We start from the raw sequence: 20109 nt of genomic DNA, 5'->3' as shown, positions 1-20109 counted from the left end.
CAAATGCGAAAGAAGTGTCTTGGTTTTTTTTAAGTGTATGTTTAGCAATCCAACTTAATTCAGTGTTTTCTTTTAGTCTTCATTTAAGCAAACATGCAGTAAAGTATGTACCTTATAGTTGATTGCATGAGGCTCTTGTGTAACATATCTATTTTCCTCATGATTGCCTGCTTCCTCTTAAACACGTTTCCCAACTTCAAGAAATTACGCACTGTGTCATTGCCATTTCCAGTTGGCTGCACAGCCCTCCCACTTGGCATTAATGTTATTTGATGTGCTCGAAATCTTGCAGCCCTTGCGATGATGTTACAGTAGTCGTAGTTTGCAGAATCAAACTGAATGAGGACGCAAAAGCCTGCAGTTTCAAATTGTTTAGAATATTTTTCAGTGTCTTCAGCTATTAATTAGTTTAAGACTAGGTAGTTTTAGGAAACATCTTTTTTTTGGTGTAAAAATCTCTTTTGGTGTGGTGTCATAAAATAATGAGACAGACACTGCACAAATTGATAGTCATTTGAGTCAGTGTGTATTAAGCATTAAACAGGCTTTATAACTATATTAAGCTGTCATTACAAGTTTGAATCAGTGCTCAGATGCCTGCCTATTTTTCTTTCTGTTACTCAATATGCAATGCCATGGTTAAAAACAAACTAGAAAAACAGTCTTTGTGAAGAACATGGCCTACACTTGCTGTCGTCTTGTTTTTAATCTCAGTCATGTTTATTCTGTTTTTCTTCCAGTGATGAGCCGATTACAGAAACCACTCGAAAAGAAGTTAAGGAGGGAGGTAGCAAACACAAAAAACGGAAGCACAAGCACAAGCATAAGCACCATCACAGTTCCAAGGACAAGAAGCGCAAGTCGAGCGGTGATAAAGGAGCCCCACCTTTAGACACGGCAACCGGTCAAGACACCCTTCAAGTTAGCAACATGAACCTTGAAGAGTTGGAAGAGCAGAAGGCAATTTTACAGGCGAAGCTTTATACGCTTGTCCCAAGTGACTATGGAAGCTCAGATGAAGATGTTCACAAAGGCAAGAAGACCAAGTTGTCTAGTAGAAGCCAGGACAGTAGCAGCAAGAAACATTCACGAACATCTTCTCTAGACCACAAAGCTGATCGAGAGGGAAAAAATCGAGAACATTCTCATTCTCGCAGTGATCACCATAAGGAAAGGGATGGCTCTCCTCGCTCAAGCAGGTTGGTTTGTTCATACTTGCTTCACGTGATTGCTAATTATGTGTAATTTTTTCTTTGTTACGGCTAGGCCACAGGAAGTGGAAAACAATTTATCAGGGCTGGACATGATACTTAAAGTTATGTCTCAAATATAGATACAAGATATTTACACAGGTATTTATTTCAGATACAGACACATGCTCAAATATCATATTCTGTACATATGATTGTATTTCAGGTACTTTTATGATTAAATCACTTGCAGCTTTATCAAATAGACAAGTACAAGCTCCTTGTGCTGGTTTCCAGCTTGCAAAGCTATTGTTTGATGCAGAATACTATATTCATGTTAAGTAACATATATTGCCCAACAAGTAGCAAGTCTCATGTACATCTAGATAGAGAGAGAAGTAACTAAAAAAAAAAAAAAAGTCCCCACCTAAATGGTGGCCAGTAGCCCTTGAGCCCTGATGGTGTCCTCAGCTAGCTGGACGGCCCAAAGTTGGTCTTCTGGGGCCAAGCTTAGCAGCATGGCCTTCCATTGCTCATCATTAGTTATTATGCGGCCCTGTCACGTCGCCCGAAAGCAAGCCCATAGAATGTGTGGCAGGTCCGCCTGTTCCTTACATAGTTCACATTTGTCCGAATACTGGCCTGGGTACTAGTGGCTGTAGGCCACTGGGTTCAGGTACATATTGGTTCGAATGAGGCGCCAGGCCACCGCTTGTTGCTTAGCAAGTGTTAAGTATGTTGGGGGATACCGAACCCTTCCCAATCTGTAATGACTCGTGATCTCCCTGTAGCTAACCATGGTGTACCCTCTTGACCCTAGTTGTGGCGGCTCAGTGGCTTGGCATGCGGGCCCTCGAGCCATGGTGTGCGCCGATTCATTGCCGAGGAGGGAGGAGTGCATGTGTACCCAGATGTTTTGGACTGCCCGCTGGTCGCGAAAGTTAACTAGGATCCGTCATGATTCCGGCGAGATGTGCCCCCTTGCGACATTGCGGACTACGACTTTGGAGTCGCTGATTACGCATTTGGCTTGTGTGGAAGCTATTGCTAATGCAATGGCCGATTTCTCAGCTAGTTTGGCATTGTTGGTTCGAATCGAGCCGCTTACTTTGAGGTCACCATCCGCATCAACTGCCACGATGGACATGTTGCGGTGGCCTCTGTACTCTGTCGCGTTGACGTAGGCCATGTCCTGAAAGTCTTGGAATTTTTTCTCTATTGCTTTAGCAAGTTCGTCCAGTGTTTCTTTGTGGTGTTTGGGATGCATATTTCTAGGTAGAGGGGCTGCTTTCGTATGTTGTGGCAAATGTTTGTTTACCTTTGTCCTGTACTACCTGGTAGCTGTTTAGAAATTTGTTGTCATGTCTTCAAGTTTGTAAGGTTTCTGAAGTGTTTATTAACTCGAAGAACAGCCAATATTGGTACCCTGTGCTGCTCTTGAAGCAGACAGGTGTATATTAAACGCTAAATTCTACGGCACTATACTCAATTTCATACATCAGGTGCAATGCTGTGGAAGCTACGCAAGAAGTCTGGTCACCAAAATTGATCACTCTGCGCGTTCCTGTCTGTGCTTTGCTGCGTGCCAGCGGGTTTACTTGCGCGAGCATGCACGTGAACTGCCACGATGGGCTGTAATTAGAAAATGAAAAGCGAATTTATTTAAAACAACGTGTTAGCAGCCACATGAGTGCATAGTTTGTTTCTAAAAGTAAATTCTTTTTTTTCATTCAGAACTGAGCTTATATATAAAGAAAATTTTCGCAAAAATCTGGTCAAGAAACATCAAACTATTTCTAAGCGTGAACGCATCCACTGCAAAAAGTATCTCTAGCCTCCACAGCATTGCACCTAATGTATGAAACTGAGTATAGAATTTTGAAGGTCTTGTTTCTTTAATAATGCTCTTGCATATTTTAGGCCTGTCGTTCCCAATATTGTTGTGATCATGGAATATTGAAGTCGTGATTCCCATGAGAAAACCTGACTCCATTTTTCAGATGTTGGCCTTATTCCTTTATTAGCTTAGTATACCCAGAGAAAACTAAGTAGTCACCAGTCTTGTTAAACTGGAGCATGTCCATTCTTTCAACAGGAAGGCGCACACTGAAAAGGCTCAGCAGGATGCCTCCAGTCCAAACCAAAAACGGTCCATGCAGAGGAAGGAAAGTCCTTCTTCACGACACCGGAAGAGCCCAAAGAAAAGCCCCTCAAGGCGAAGCTCTCCGTCCCGCAAGTCACCATCACGGAAATTGTCACCGAGTCGAAGAACCTCTCCCAGTCGCAGGGTTTCTCCTGGTCGTAAGGGGATGTCTCCAGTCCGCAGGTGCTCTCCGATGCGAAAGGGATCCCCTTCACGAAGAGCTTCATCTCCAAGGAGAGTGTCTCCTTTGCACAGGGTGTCGCCTCGAAAGATGTCCCCTTCACGTAAACTTTCACCTACTCGGAGAGCTTCACCGTCTCGGAGAATGTCACCAGATCGCAGGACATCGCCATTTCGAAGATCACTTTCACGAAAAAGATCCCCAGCACGAAAAGTTTCACCTATTCGGAAAAGCTCACCTTGCAGGAAAACTTCACCATTGAGGAAATTGTCACCGCCACGCTATCGAGGACCAGAGCTTGATCGACGGCGCTCGTTATCACCGAGGCGTGCGGGTGATCGACATGCTCCCAGAAGTCCTTCACCTAGACGTGCAGCTCCTCGGCGGCTATCACCACCCAGGTATGCTGGAATACCTCCTACTCTTCAGTCGAGCTTTTGTTTCAAAAATGTTGCTGTCATTGTTTGGTTCACTACCCTATAATTGTTTTATGTTTGCAATGTTTTATAAGTGCTATGTACTCTACTTTTCCATTCATGCAAGCAAAATAAGTGGGGTTTACTTAAACAGCCTCCTGTTGTATTCAGACAGCTGTTTCAGTAAGCCTTGTGAATGCAATTTTCTCCTGCACAGTACATTCAGTGGCATTTAATTACAGCTTAATTATGCACAAAATATCAAGCAGTGCAAACTGTGTGCATATGTACGTGTCGACATCTTCTAATAGCAAATGCAACAAGTTGAGTTATGGTAAAACCTCGTTAATATGTAGTTGATGGGGAACGTGGATCAGTTACGCACTAAGAGATGTGCTAATAAACCGACAATGGCAGATGAGCAACTATAGACTTACCGGTCAGAAAATAACATCTTAATTCTCACTAAAATACACACGGGATAGTTTTATTTATTTGCGAGTTCACAGCAAAAAATCAAATTTTCACTTGCTACCGTGGCGGCCTTGCAGTGGCAACGGCATCCTCAAACTAAGCAAGGTCATGAGCCAGTTTATCGGGCCCCACTTCTCTGCGAACACCCTCACAACAGCCAGTGCACATGCCGCTTAGGATCCCTGCCTGCAGGGGTGTCTGCATTAGCAGGCATTTGGTGCATTGCGACACCACAGACTCAAGCACATGGGGATCGAACCCTCCCATGCTTAACTGTTTGTGTGGCTTAGCTGTATCCGGGGAAGAGGGGATCCTGGGCGTTGAGCTGATGCAGGGTGTTTGGACCTTTATAGTCTATCAGCGGAGCCAACACACCCCTTTGGCCTCGGCTTCACGTAGATGGCACCCCAGATTGACCCACCTGGGGTAAATGGGTAGTTGCCTTTTCCTATCCTCCCCTCCAATCTTCGTCTTTCTCTCTGACTTTAAATCTTTCTGGTATTCACTTCTTTTTACTTCCGATCTTCCTGTAAGCAAGGTTTAACCTTGTGTTGAACAACCAATCTTGGCTGTACATATTTGGTTATAACAGAAATATACAGTTGGCGTCTGCAGGACTTGTTCTTTATGAGTCATGCGGCGTCCCTTTATTGGGCTCCATGATGGGTGGCTGGTGTTTCTGCCGAAATCTGTAGTTCTCTTCGTAAACTCGTTGATCGCCCTCAGAAAAGAGGGTGCACCAATGAAGTGTTCCAGTTTTTTTGACGACAAAAAGAAACCTTTCCTCGATACCATCATTCTGATAAGCCAGAAAATACGGTGAGAATGATCTCACCTTTCCTCATTTCAAAATCTCTGACCAAAGCTCTTAGCACAGGCTACAAAGGATCGAAGATGGCTATTGGCGATCTTCATTTAGAACTCCACGATCCGAAACAACATGACAAGCTGTCGAACATGGTGTCATTCGGGGACATCCCAGTGACTGAGGCAACACACCTCTTTGGCCTCTGCTTCACGTATACGGCACCTCCAGACTGACCCACCTGGAGGAAATCGGCAGTCTTTTCCTCTCCCCCTCTTCCATCTTTTTCTTTCCTATATTCTTTCTTTTACTATCCTATCATCTCTTCTCTTCCATCACTTCCTAATTTTCCTAGACGGCTTGGGTTAATCTTGTATATGTGCCCTCCCTTGGGTATAATATATTAGGTTATAGTAGCAATGTACAGTTGGCGCTTGCAGCCTTACGCGTTTAGTGCTGCCGCGTCCCCAAGTTTGGCTCCATGGTGGGTGGCCGCCATTGCTGTGGAAAAGAAACCAAAGTACTATGGGAACACCAGAATTTCCCCGCATACTTGATCGTCACCCTCAAAAGAGGGGACACACCGATGAGCTAAGCACGTTTTAACCGAACAAAAGAGACCCATCCGGAATTCCATGTTGTGCACAGTGAGAACTATGAAAAACAGGCCAGATTCATTTCACCATTCATTGTTGCAAAATTGTTGATCGAAGCCTTAGGGTCAGGTTATAAAGAGACGAAAATGGCTAGTGGAGACCTTCTTCTTGAGATCCTCAGTAACGTCAATACGACAAGCTAGGCAGTCTGGTGACATTTGGTAGTATACCAGTTTCTGTTACACCCCACATATCAATGAATAGCTCACGCGGAGTCGTGCCGTAGGCAGACCTCCAAGATTTGACAGAAGCTGACCTCCTGGAAGGATGGAAAGATCAAAATGTAACCAATGTAAAGCGTATTATTCTTAGACGAGACAACAAAGAAATCCCCACCAAACATCTTGTCCTAACATTTGCATCTAGCGTACTGCCGGAAACCATTGAAACCGGATACATTAGGTTAACTGTCCAACCATATATCACCAACCCTAGACGGTGTTTCCAATGCCAAAGGTTCGGCCATTTTGGCCATGGCTTGCAGAGCTGTCGTGGTCAAATAACTTGTGCAAAGTGTGAAGTCTAAGGCCACCCCTCCGACAACTGTAGTGGCACACCTCACTGTGTGAACTGTAGTGGTCACCATCCAGCGTACTCACGCTCCTTTCCGAACTGGAAGAAAGAAAAATACATAATCACCCTCAGAGTCGAAAGAAAATATTTCGTTTAAGGAAGCCCGTAAGAGGTGCTCACCTTTCCACAGCACACCTTATGCCGATGCAGCGCGTCGGGGGGGCAGCGTTGCAGCAGCCAGTGCCAAGTGCCCAGCCCACTCGCAGTGAGCTGGTACCTTTGGCTCCTGCCCCCAGGGTGGAAGTAGGTAAGCCTACTCCACCCAACCAGCAAACAGGCCAGGCTACCCTTGGGTTGCCGGCCCCAGAAAAGTTATCTGCGCCAACCTGTGCTACACGCAGCGATCCCACAGGGCCGATAGCGGCCCCGAAGGTGGGCGCAGCCAAGGATGCCTCAACCTCCCCGGCCCCTTCCAGCGCTGTCAACAGCCGGCGCAGCTCAAACCCAAAGGCAGCCCCATCGACCTCCGGGCTGGTGGGCGCAGGGGTCTTGCCCTCCGAGGCGGGACTCTCTCGGGTAACTTGTTGCTCGCAAGAGCGCATGTCCGGCACCTCACAAGAGGCAATGGACACTACACCTATCTTCCCGGCGCACCAAGCACCTAAGGAGCGGCGAGGCACCCTCGAATGCTCCAGAAAGGACAAAACCCATGTTACAGAGCCTCCAAAGAGCTCTGTAATCTAAGGCACCACTTCTGTTTCTGCACACACAGCACCAATTTACTTTCAATATGGATACACAAATTATTCAACGGAATGTTAGAGGTCTTCTTAGAAACCTTGATGATGTGCAAGAACTTATCCACGAACACAATCCAAAAGTGCTGTGTTTACAGGAAACACACAAACTTTCTCCGACAGTATGTTAGGTTTCGCAAAGATCGCGATGATGCTGTCGCATCATTGGGTGGTATTGTTATTGTAATTCATAAAAGCATAGCATGTCAACATTTACATCTACAAACCCCCCTTGAAGCAGTGTTCTGCTTCAAGGGTGCTGCGAGTTGTTCTGCTACACAAACCCATCACCATTTGCTCGCTTTACATACCCCTACATTACCAATTACGCAAACATGAATTTCAGTCCTTTATACATGAATTGCCAGAACCTTATGTTGTTCTTGGCGATTTCAATGCACACAGCTGCCTGTGGGGTGACTCTCGTATAGATGCGCGAGGTCGTCTTGTTGAACAGTTCCTTTTTTCTTCTGGTGCGTGTCTGCTGATTAAGAAGGAACCCACATATTACTGTTTTGCAAACAGAACCATTTCTTCAGTTGATCTTAGCATAGTTTCCCCTTCTATACTGCCTGAACTTGAATGGGAAGTTACCAACAACCCTTACGGGAGCGACCACTTACCCATATGCTAAGAATATCTAAAGAAAACGAATATCCACCACAGGCTCCTAGGTGGAAGGTTGATACAGCCGATTGGGAGAAATTCCGAACTCTTACTAGTATCTCATGGGCTGACATGTCTTCATTAGGAATTGATGCTGCTGTGGAGTATTTTACAGCCTTCATAATAGATGCTGCATCTGAAGTAAGTGGTTTGGCATGCAAACGGCGTGTCTCGTGGTGGAACAACGACTTTAGGACCGCTCGTAGGAAACAGAACAAAGCGTGGGGGTTTCTATGCGCTTCTTCCACTGCAGAGAATCTTATCAATTTTGAGAAAGTCCCAAGGCAGGAAAACGCGCCGACAGGCCAGAAGAGAGAGTTGGCAGAAGCTTTTATTGGGTATCAACTTGTATACAGATGAGGCCAAAGTCTGGAACAGGGTTAATAGGATAAGAGGGCGACAAACATATTCACTCCCTTTGGCAAACACACAGAGTGATACCCTCCAAGACCAGGCAGACTCACTTAGGGAGCATTTTGAGAGCGTGTCAAGTTCAACCAGTTATTCACAATCCTTTCTCAAATATAAACAAATAGAAGAATGTAAGTTATTCATAAGAAAATGCTGACAAAATGAACCGTACAACCGTCCTTTTAGTATTCATGAGAGTGGCTTGTTGGGCTAGTTGGTACATGGTTATACTAGGAGAATGCCAGCAAACTTGAAAGTAGAAAAAATTGGGAAGCAGACATAGACAAAGAGACAGGAAGGTGGCTGGACTAACAACTGAACTTATTCATGAAAACCGTATTGCCGAGTTGCCAAGTTGAGAGCTGCCTTGATCGCATGCAAGAGCTCTGCACTGGGATCTGACAGAATCGTGTATGAAATGATCAAAAAGTTACAAAATAACACGCAAGTTACACTTCTCGCACTTTTCAACACTATTTGGGCTGTAGGATACTTTCGAACCGCATGGAAAGAAGCCATTGTGGTCCCTGTTTCGAAACAAGGGAAAGACTCTTCCTCTGTGACAAGTTACCGCCCGATAGCCCTCACAAGTGGCCTTTGTAAGGTATTTGAAAAAATGATTAATCGGTGACTCATCCATTTCCTTGAACTGAGCAAAATGCTTCATCCCTATCAGTGTGGCTTCAGAGAAGGGCGGTCCACAACCGATCATCTTGTACGTATTGAAGGAAATATCTGTGACGCATTTGTACACAAACAGTTTTTCTTATCCATATTCCTCCACATGGAGAAGGCATACGACACAACGTGGCGCTACGGAATCTTGAGAGAATTTTCAGAAATGGGCATTCATTGCAATATGCTAAACCTAATAAAAAGCTATTTGTCCAATCCTACCTTCTGGCTAAAAGTCGGCAATGTACTCTCATGTCCTTTTATACAGGAAACTGGTGTACCCCAAGGAGGCGTGATCAGCTGCACACTCTTTATTGTTAAGATGACAACACTTAGAGCTCCATTACCACCGGCCATTTTTTATTCAGTCTACGTGGACGACATTCAAATAGGTTTTAAATCCTGTAACCTGGCAGTGTGCGAGAGACAGGTACAGCATGGCTTGAACAAAGTGTCAAGGTGGGCAGAGAAAAATGGATTTAAAATCAATCCTCACAAAAGTTCTTGTGTTCTTTTTAAAAGAAAGAGAGGCCTGGTTCCGGATCCTTGCTTAGAACTGTGTGGACAACAAATACCTGTGAACAAAGAACACAAATTCCTAGGTGTTATAGTTGACTCAAGGCTTACTTTCATTCCACATATAAAATATCTTAAAGCAAAATGTCTAAAAACAATGAACTTACTTAAAATCCTATCCCACTCAACCTGGGGTAGCGACAGAAAGTGTTTATTAAATCTTTACAGGAGCGTAGTTCGATCACGACTAGACTATGGTGCCATAGTATATAACTCTGCCGCCCCGAGCGTGCTAAAGATGCTAGATCCTGTCCACCATCTAGGTATCCGCTTAGTCACTGGCGCTTTCAGAACAAGCCTGATTGAAAGCTTATATGCCGAATGAAATGAGAGGTCACTCCACTTACAGAGAACATACATCAGCCTCACATATTTTCTCAGAATACACTCTAATCATGAGCATCCATGTTTTAATACCGTTAATGATATGACATATGCTACACTCTTTCATGATCGTCCCTCTTTAAGACAGCCTTTTTCACTGCACGTGAGGGAGTTTAGCGTTGAAATGGATATCCCACTCCTCGAGCATAGCTTAATGCATCCAACCAAGCGGTTACCCCCTTAGGAGTGGCAGGTGGTAGAATGTGACGTATCCTTTCTAAAAGTTGCAAAACACGCACCAGAGGTTGAAATCCGAATGCATTTCCTAGAACTGCAGTATAAGCACTCGTGCACAGAGTTCTACACAGACGCTTCCAAGTCACATGCCGGGGTGTCCTATGCAGCCGTCGGTCCATCCTTCTCGGAATCCGATGTACTGCATCCGGAAACAAATATCTTTACGGGCGAAGTCAGCTGTGATGTATATAAGGAAATCAACTCTAAAAAGCAGTTATACATACAGACTCCCTAAGCATCGTGAAGGCTTTGATGTCACTTTATAAGCACAAAAATCCAGTCCTTACTGAACCCTATTCCGACCTCTGTAAAGCTTATCTATCTAATCAGCATATCATTATATGCTGGGTGCCTGGCCATAGTGGCATCGAGGGCAACGTTCTGGCGGACGACATGGCCACGTCATCTGCATCACATGCTGTTAATCCTACCGCTGTTGTCCCTGTCACAGATCTGAAGCCTTTCTTACAAAAGAAACTTCGAAATCACTGGCAACACATGTGGGACGCAGAAACAAATAATAAGCTGCGCGTGATAAAGCCATGGTTAGGTTTTTTGGCCCTCTGCAACAAAATCGCGGGGAACAGATGTCCTACTCTGTCGTCTGAGAATAGGACACACATTTGGCACTCATAATTTTCTACTTACTGGAAATGAACCTCCAACCTGTGATAGATGTGGTGAAAGGCTGACCGTCCTTCACGTCCTCCTGGAGTGTCGGGAGGCCGAAGCTGAGAGAAAGAAACATTTTGCTTTTACATACCGCTATTTTGTCCCCCTTCACCCCGCTATGTTTCTTGGCCAAGAACCGCTCTTTACCACTAAAGGAGTCCTAGTTTTTTTTTAATGATGCTGTCCTACATGTTATAAGTCCATTACATTTGTAACGCATCCTCTTTCCAGAGGATGCTGCTGTGATAATTTTTTTACATAGCACATGCCTCCAGGCCCTTGTGTTTCAAGGGATCTAATGACGCAGTAGTGCTCTAGCCAATTTAAGCATCTGACATATTTTGTACATTGTATCATTACTTTGCAGTGGATTTTAATGCTTATAGTACATGTCATTTGTCATCGACATAATCTAATTACAGATAGATTTTATGCACTTTAGAGTGGCTATTCCTAAGGCCCCTTTACAGCCACATCTCATCAACTTTATAGAACTCATAACTATACTGCGAACTCCTCACCACGGACTTGGCGCTCTTTGGCCATACCTGGCCCTTGTGCCAATAAATACCACACATTCATTCATTCGTTCATGCAAAAGATGAGTGCCTTGTTGGAATGACGACTGCAAGCAGGCATGAAAGAAAAAAAGCATGGAGCATACTTTGTCGATCACCAACTGCAAAAAAATCTGATTGAGTTCAAACACATTAAATCAGAGGGAAGTGGACGTGACGGAAAGCTAGGAGGGCGAGCTGGGAGTGGTTCCTCTCGGCCATTCGCCTACACAGGAGGCAAAAGTATGCAACGGGTTACGAAGTCTTAAGGGACAGCAAAGCCATCCATTGCCCCTTGTAAACGAAGGGAACACCCTAGAAGACAAAGCTGATGCACTCGGGGAATACTTTGAACGTGTGTCTGGCTCCATGCATTATTCTGAATCATTCCTTGAATATAAACAAATAGCAGAACATAAAACACTTGACCACAGATGCAGACAAAATGAACCATACAACCATCCCTTTGACATAGCCAAACTGAGAACTCCCTTGAATGCATGCAAAAGCTCTGTGCCAGGAGCTGACATTATCATGTAGGACATGCTCAAGTGCAGTCAAACCCACTTACAACGATCCCAGATATAATGATTTATTGGTTGTGACGACCACATTTCACTGCATTTACAATTTTTTGACCCTGTCTAATAAAACTGTGCCTAGATGTAATGAATGCTTTGAACAGAGCCATACTACAACGAACACCTCAAAGCCGGTCGTGGTAAAAGGAGGGTGCACACGAAGTTCTGAAGGATGGAATTGCTATTGAACTGGATGCTCCCCCACTACATTCTAGCAGTGACGAAGTTATGACCGCCGAGATGAGTGAGTGCCACGCGTGGATTTCAGAAGCCTTGAGGAAATTCACTTGTTTCAACTTTCAAGGCTTGTCTCCAGCATGCTTCAAGGCGAAGCAGAAAGGCGGCGGTGGCCTCCGCGATAGCACACACCTCCGTGATAGCACACACCTGTGCCATCACGGAGGTGTATGCTATCGCGGAGGCCACGACGGAGGCAGTTTTTGGCCAGTTCTTCATGTGGCACCACATGCAATCTCGTTAAGTCACAACAGTGGCACTTTTGTTTAGAATCAGTGGACGTTACTATGCTGTTATTCGGAAATCCCAGTTCTTTGACGCTTCACTTAAGTAATTGCCGATAAACGTAGCGATGGCGTTCTTCCTTTTACGCTTTGCACTTTTTCGAGCAACATAGAAAATGCTTAAGTGTGCGCCTCATGGTGCATGTGCGACTGGAACTGCAGCCGTAACGGCAAGACTTTTGCAAGAGAGATTTTTGTGCCGCAGCAGCTTCTGCTTCCAGTCAACTAGAACGCTTCACTATCATAGTCATAATCCACTCGTGTCCCGCTGATAGCAAAATATATAACAAGCTCTCAAAAAAAAAAAAATGTTGGTGGCTGCGCTCATAGTTCCGAAATGGCAGGTGATAGGAACTGGTCAGGTGCCACTATGAAATAACTGCGACGCCGCGTTTCATTCTTTAGTTGACTTTTTTAACAGAAACATTCGGCAAGATGTGGTGAAGTGTCGGGAACAAAAAATAATATTGTAAAAATTCGATTTTCGAACTCAAGTGGTTTCGAATCGTAACTGCCGCCACCAGCTTCGGTGTCATTAATTTTTGCTTGTTTTGAAGGGGGGGTCCACAATAACGAACTATGGATACAACAATGGCTTTTTGTGGAACTATCGAGTTTCTCATAAACGGGTTTGACTGTACTTGTACACTGACTCTCGAATGACTCTACTCGCACTTCTTTAACACAATTTGGGCTGCCAGATACCTTCCAGCTACATGGAAGGAAGCTATCATTGTCCCAATTTTGAAGCAGGGCAAGTACCTGTTCTCGGTAGCAAGTTACTGCCCAATAGCACTGACCAGCTGCCTATGTAAGCTGTTTGAAAAGATTATTAATCACCGTCTGTAGAACTTTCTTGAATCCAACAAGTTGCTCAAACCACGTCCATGTGGTTTCAGGGAAGGGCGGTCGACAACTGACCACCTTGTATGCGTCTGGGCTAGACCATCACAAATGCATTTGTGATGCATTTGCACATAAACAATTTGTAGATTTTCTTTGTCATGGTAAAAGCATACGACACTTTCTTGGCGCTATGGAATTTTGCGAGATCTGTCAGGAATTTGTATCCAAGGGAACACATTAAACGTCATCAAAAGCTACTTAACAAACTGGACATTCCATGTTCAAATTGGTAATGCTTTGTCAAGTTCCTTTATCCAGGAAAGGGGGGTGCTGCAGGATGATGTAATTAGTTGTACCCTTTTTGTTATAAAAATGGACTCTGTGTTCATCCTTTCCGCAGAGTGTTTTATTCTGCATATGTCGATAATGTGCAGATTGAATTTAAGTTGTGTAACCTCGCAGTCTGTGAATGACATGTTCAGCTTTGCCTAAACAGTGTCCAAATGTGCTAACAAAATGGGCCGAAGTTAAATACCCAGAAAGACTCCTGTGTCCTCTTTACAAGAAAGAGAGGCCTTGTGCTAGAGCCCACTGTAGAACTCTATGGACAGTGCTTGCTTCTGAACATGGAGCAGAAGTTTTTAGGTATGATACTTGATGCTGAGCCATCCTTCGTTCCCCACATTAAGTATCTCAATGCTAAGTGCTTCAAAACAATGAACATTCTCAAAGGACTGTCACGCACAACATGGGGCAGTAACGGAAAGTGTTTAATGAACCTGTACTAGAGCATCATAGGATCACGTTTAGATTACGGCGCTGTGACTATCACTCTGCTGCACCAACTGCGTTAAATATGCTGGATCCGATTCATCATTTAGGCATCCGATTGTCCACAGGCACCTTCAGGACAAGACCCATACAAAGTCTCAACGTGGAATCGAATGAATGATCACTCCAGCTTTGATTATTTTCTGAAATTGCATTTGAACCCTTGACACCTCTCTTATGCGACCGTAAACAATACCATGTCTGGCACACTGTTTGGTAATCGACCTACAGCAAGAGAGCCCTTCCCAGTGCATGTCAGAAAGCTAAGTAATGAAATGACATTAGTAAGATCTTCATGAGGGTTATTTGGTTCATATTTAGAACTGAGGCTGAACAGCGCGAATAAAACAAGCGACATGAAAAAACAAATACCACAGACAAACACAGTCAGTGCTTGTCTGTGGTATTTGTTTCCTTGTGTCCTTGTTTTATTTGCGCTGTTCAACCTCAGTTCTTAAAACGAAATGGGTGTTTCATTGCTTGAACATTGCCTAATGCCACCGGCAAAGATGCTGCCTCTGTGGCAGTGGCAAGCGGTAGAGTGACACATCATTTATCAAGGTCACAAAACACGCTCCACAGACACACGTTCAAATGCACTTTTTAGAATTTCAATCGAAATATTCTTGCCACGAATTTTACACGGACGTGTCAAAGTTGCATGCTGCCGTATCTTGTGTAGTTGCCGGCCCCTATTTCTCTCGAGTCTGGCATTCTGCACTCTCAGACAAATATCTTTGCAACAGAAACTTGTGCAGTACTGTCTGCAGTAAAACAGATCAAGGAATTGAAACTACAAAAGGCAATAATATTTACTGACTCAAGTGTTGTAAGAGCTTTACTGTCTTTAATAAAGCACAAGAATCCTGTTTTTATGAAGCTTTATTATTGTGCGCTATTTATTCATCTCATCAACACGTGATAGTATGCTGGGTTCCTGGGCATAGAGAAATGGAAGGCAATATGCTTGCTGATGAAATGGCTACATCAATTGCATGCATGGGAAGCTGTTAATCCTACCGTAGCTGTCCCTGCTAAAGATCATAATAAGCCTTTCTTATGTAAGAAACAACACTATTGGCAACGCTTGTGGGATGCTGAAATGAATAATAAGCTCTACGTAATGAAACCACATTTAAGCATTTGTACCTCTACAATGAAAACACGACACATTGATGTCCTATTCTGTCGACTCAGGATAGGGCACATGTATGGCACCCACAGTTTTCTGCTGACTGGTGATGAGTCTCCAACCTGTGGCAGATGTGGTGAGGTGCTCACCCTCCTTCATGTTTTGCTAGAATGCCAGGAAGCAGAACTTATACGTAAAAAGTACCGTGAAAACCCACGTATAATACGAACCCTCATATAGTACGAGGTGAAATTTTTGGGACCCGAAATGGAAAAAAAGTTTTATCCGTGTATACGAGTTAGGAAAACTCGAAGAAAACATTTATTTAAATTGCACTCCACACTTCAATTGCTGTCTTCTTCAGCTGCGCTCTCTTTGGATAGTTCCTTGTCGGACATATCTTCCCAGAAGTACTCATCCTCTGTGCCATCGAGCGCGTTCGAGATGCCGCACTTCTTGAATTCGCCACACGCAAGGTCCTCTAGTATGCAGGCCCATGCGTCCACAATCTACTTGCATAGCATGGCTGGCAAAGGCCGCTTCAGCCGCCCAGTCGGCGTCACTGCAGGCTCACCTGAGCGCATCCAATCTGCGTGACACCACTTGACCGCGTCCTTGAACGGCTTGTTCACACAAACACCTAAAGGCTTCAGTTGAGACGTCATACCACCTGGGATAATGACGAGTTCAGTGCTAGATTCACGCAACAGCCTGTTCACCGAGTTGGCCAAATGGCAACGAAATTCGTCCAGCATGAGGATGGACGGGAACGACAACAGTTGCACCAAGCCACCTACACCAGACGGACTTTATCCAGTCGAGCACAAGATTCTCGTTCATCCAGCCTTACTCGTGGCATCTCACGACCACAGTTTTTGTCAGCTCCTCACCTCTAGGCACTGTCTTGCGCTTGAAGACGACATAGGGCAGGAGCTTGCGTCCGTCTGCCGTGCACGACATGATGGTAACTCGCGTTTTCTCGTTGCAAGTGGACCGGATATAAACTTGTTTAGAGCCCTTTTCATGCACAGTGAGGGGCGATGGCATGTCCAGATAAACCGGTGTTTGGTCAGCATTGCCGAATTGCCCTAGCTGGAAGTTCTTGAATTTGCACAGCGAAATAATGTGGCGCTGGAAAGCCACAAGCAGCTCTTCGAACGATTCTGGCAGCTTTTGCGAAATCAAAGTTCGGTGGCGTAAGGAAAATTCAGCATGGCACATGTAGCGATAAATCCAGTGCTTGCTCGCTTTGAAGGCGGAGCTCAGTAGCTTTTTTTCTCTTGCAAGCTCCTTAGCTTTTGCCTGCATAAGCTCCACGCTCACAGCTACATGCGTGGCTCACTGTTGACGTACTAACTCCATCAGGGCGAGTTCGATTTCTGGGAATGTCCCACTCTTCGGGCTGCGAAAGCTTCTTCACGTTTCGCTGCACGCGAAAAGGCTTCCTTCTGTTGACGCCATCCGCGAATGCTTTCCTCATTGACGCCAAACTGCCTTCTGGCCGCACTGTTGCCGATGTTCTGTGCGGCTAAAATAACCTTTCTCTTGAAAGCAGCCGAGTACTGTTTTCGTGGTCCGGACATGTTGGTCCTTCAATGCGGAATAAAAAAATGCACTTCGCGAAGCGTAGTTTGCATGTGTGCTGCCAAGGTGCGCACTCAACAATAAAGGAACAATGCTGCAGTCAAACCCGTGACATTCCCATAGAGCCAATGGGGGCAGTTCTCGCTGGCGACGCTAGCGCCACCTCCTAGATTCTAATGGTAGTTGCGCTGATACCAGAAAAATGTCCACTTATTATTACTACATGATGCTTTTAATATTATTCACTTATAATCTAAATTTAAAAACGACAGGCAACGTTTGAATAATTTTTAGTTGTTTAGAAAGTGAAATGTGTCTGCTTCTTCTATTGCTGTTGCACTGCCCACTTGCTTTGGCCAGGTATATCCCAATTCTAGCTTGTTTACATTATATATTCCTGTTTAGGGCTCAGAATTAGCTTGTACATCTACCTTTGAAGGTTGGCACTGCTGCATAGGCCGAGCGAAATCACGACGCTAATCATACCAACTTGCTGCAAATAAACAGCTTTATTGTAACAGCATCGATGTTTACATTAAATAAAAAGTAAGAGAATAATGTTTCACAAGATATATTGGTACGTAAATGCATAGTTGTTTGTCTGCAAAAAGATACTATGTACAGTCTCGCCACACATTTCTGGTGAACACAAGCTGTCCGCCGCTGAATGAAGAAATACTTCTGATCACAAAGAGCCGTCGCTTGCTGGTATGCTGCTAAAGTTCCTCCACTTTAGTAGCTGAAGATGTCACTCCACTTCGTTCACAATATCCAACAAATTGCAACTCGATTTGTGCACAAACACGTAGCTTTCACAAGGGCGAATTCTGTCGCCACTGTTAGTCTTCTGGTCCAGACTGCCTGCTCTCTCTCTTGCCGTTACCCATTCGGGAAGTTGTTACAATATAAAACTTTTCAGTGTTTAATCTGAATTTGCTTCAAACAGCCTAAAATTTAAAAGAGAAATGTTTTTCTGTACGTGCTGGTTTGAAGCGTTAAAAATAAAGTTAATATAAAGGCTTAGCTGACACTTCGATTACCGCTGCTGGCGGTGCACTGTCGTTTCGATGGTGGTGCCACCCCAAAGCTTGGATGCGAAACATGCCAGATGCCACCGGCTTGCTGTAGTCACGCAGCAGTAATGAAACCAAGCTGTAGCCATGCACCAATAAGGAAGCCAAGCCATAGCCACACAGCAATAACGAAACCAAAACTTCTAGCCCAAATTTCTGACTGAAATTTTTGTTCGGATCTGCATATATTATGAGCCGAAAATTTGGGACGCCAATAATAATAAAAAAAAAAAAACCGTATTATACACGGGTTTTTACTGTACTTCTTCCCTTTAGCTTACAGAGAGCATTTTCCTCGCCATCCAACGATGTTCCTTGGACTAGAGCTGTTTCTTTTATTGTAAATCAGTTTTAAGCTTCTTGATTTTGGTTTATTGAAAGTGATAAGCACTAGAGATTCGTAACGCATCCTCTTGCAAGAGGCTGCTGCTGCAGTAGCATCGCTTTGCGTCACATATGCTTCCCAGTTCTTGCATTTCAAGAGCTCTGGAAATGCAGTAGTGCTTCTTGGAAATTTTCACCAATCACATATTGTAGTTCGTATTATCATCACTTCGCAATGCATCTTTTGTGTGTATAGTTCACATTTCCATAATTTTATTACGTATACATTTTATGGACTTCACGGTGACTGTTCTTTTAGGCCCCTTTACAGCCATGTCACAACCAACTATCATAATTTATTACTCTATTGTCAAGTCATTAACTGTGGCCTGGTGCACTTTGGCCATACTTGGCCCTTGTGCCACAACACACCAAATTCATCACCATTAGCTGCGTCTGATACGGAAGCGAAATCGTCCACTTCCACGTCGTCGCTGTGGACAAAGTGGAATCGCCAGAAGCCATGAGAGCAGGAAACACGTCACACCATGCTTTGACGTAACTACTGGTGGCGACTGTAGTCTATCAAGTATTTATGCGCCGCAGTTTCTCCATCTATAGTGTATGCGTATGATTAGTTGATTCTGTGCTTGTATGGGCTGAAAAATGAAGTAAATATTAAGCACTAACCATTTGGCACGTGGTAAGCAACTACAACTTTAAAGGTCAGCTAATACATCAAGTTCAGTAGTGACAGGTTGGGTGATTCAATGCGGCTATATTTATATTGGAATTGCCTATTAAGTGAGTACGTATTAACATGGTTTTACTGTAAATTAGCTTCTTGCTTCACAAACAATAAGACATACTCTATGCATAAAGCATTAGCCCAAGATTTCTTTAGGGTGTTACACTGTCTTATGTATAGATCAGTCGCTCACTAGTCTTAAAGCACCGCAGTCCAACCTCAATATAAGGAACATAATTATAACAAATTATCAGATTTGACGAAGTAAATACCGTATTTACTCGCATAATGATCGCACCCCTGAATTTTGTCGTCAAAATTCGATTTTTTTTTTTAATTTCCCGTGTAATGATCGCACCCCGAACTTGCCGCAGCGATATGTCGTGTGCCAAGTCTGGCTAATATTTATCGCGCTTACCATCTGTCGAATGCGATGCGAATGACTCGAGACAAACCAAGCGGTCTGCACGCACCAAACATCCTTAAGTAGATGCCTCATTTCATTACTTTCTTCACTTTCCGCACTTCCATGACTGAAAAAGAGCTACAACCGAACTTGCCTTTATTATAGCAAGTTACGGCGCTTTATAATGGTTGCGGTCAACAACAAAAAAGGCGCCTTTTGATTCTTCTCATCTGCACTCGTGGGCACGCAACAAATCGCGAGCGGCAACGATAGTAGCCACGTTTACACCGATACGTTAAAAGTGTACCCTATTCATACGCCGACGCTTGTAACACAGCTAAGATATTCACGAACCCTTAGCGGAAACGTGCCGTATTAGGATAGTAGTGTAGACAGATGCCGCAGTTTCCGCAGCATGCCGGCCATGTGTTTCTATGTCACTGGCAGCTAAGTGCGCCCATCTGTTTCTGTCCCCTCAAACTGGACATGGCTACGTTATTGCCGCAGACTTGCCGATATTAACGATATTATTCATTACTGATACGGAAGAAACTGTTTCAATGCACGTAATATACTCACGAGAAGAAAAAAAAATTGCGTTCAGCGCGTTCGGCTTGCTCCACCGGCCGCCATTTTTGTTTTGGCGTCCCGCAGCAAACGCGGGACGAAAACAGATTTTTTTTTTCTTTTCGCGGAAAATTTAACCCGCG

The 20109-nt window shown here is 44.2% G+C and overlaps 1 protein-coding gene and 1 long non-coding RNA gene across 10 annotated transcripts in view; one reads left to right on the top strand and one right to left on the bottom strand.

Annotated features, from left to right (window-relative positions):
* The window catches only part of Prp4k (Pre-mRNA processing factor 4 kinase), a 130066-nt gene that overhangs the window by 8384 nt on the left and 101573 nt on the right, over positions 1-20109 (top strand). For all 8 annotated transcript variants that reach the window (XR_012823331.1, XR_012823333.1, XR_012823330.1 and 5 more), the window contains exons 2-3: positions 741-1199; positions 3286-3915. Coding sequence is in view for 3 of the 8 variants with exons in the window: in XM_075672241.1 (XP_075528356.1) it covers positions 741-1199; positions 3286-3915 (1089 nt within the window). In the remaining 5 variants the exon portion in view is untranslated. The remainder of the gene's footprint in view (positions 1-740; positions 1200-3285; positions 3916-20109) is intronic.
* On the bottom strand, positions 8154-20027 carry LOC142560286 (uncharacterized). Of its 2 annotated transcripts, XR_012823339.1 has the most exons (4): positions 19979-20027; positions 10773-10855; positions 10127-10263; positions 8154-9502 (listed from the first exon to the last, which is right to left on the bottom strand). It is a non-coding gene; the product is annotated as an uncharacterized LOC142560286 (long non-coding RNA). The 2 variants fall into 2 exon arrangements; XR_012823338.1 differs by lacking the exon at positions 8154-9502 and having other exon boundaries at positions 9611-10263.

The sequence above is a fragment of the Dermacentor variabilis genome, chromosome 1, assembly GCF_050947875.1.
Source record: "Dermacentor variabilis isolate Ectoservices chromosome 1, ASM5094787v1, whole genome shotgun sequence".
Classification (NCBI taxonomy): domain Eukaryota; kingdom Metazoa; phylum Arthropoda; class Arachnida; order Ixodida; family Ixodidae; genus Dermacentor; species Dermacentor variabilis.
This window is presented reverse-complemented; position numbering and strand designations above follow the sequence as displayed.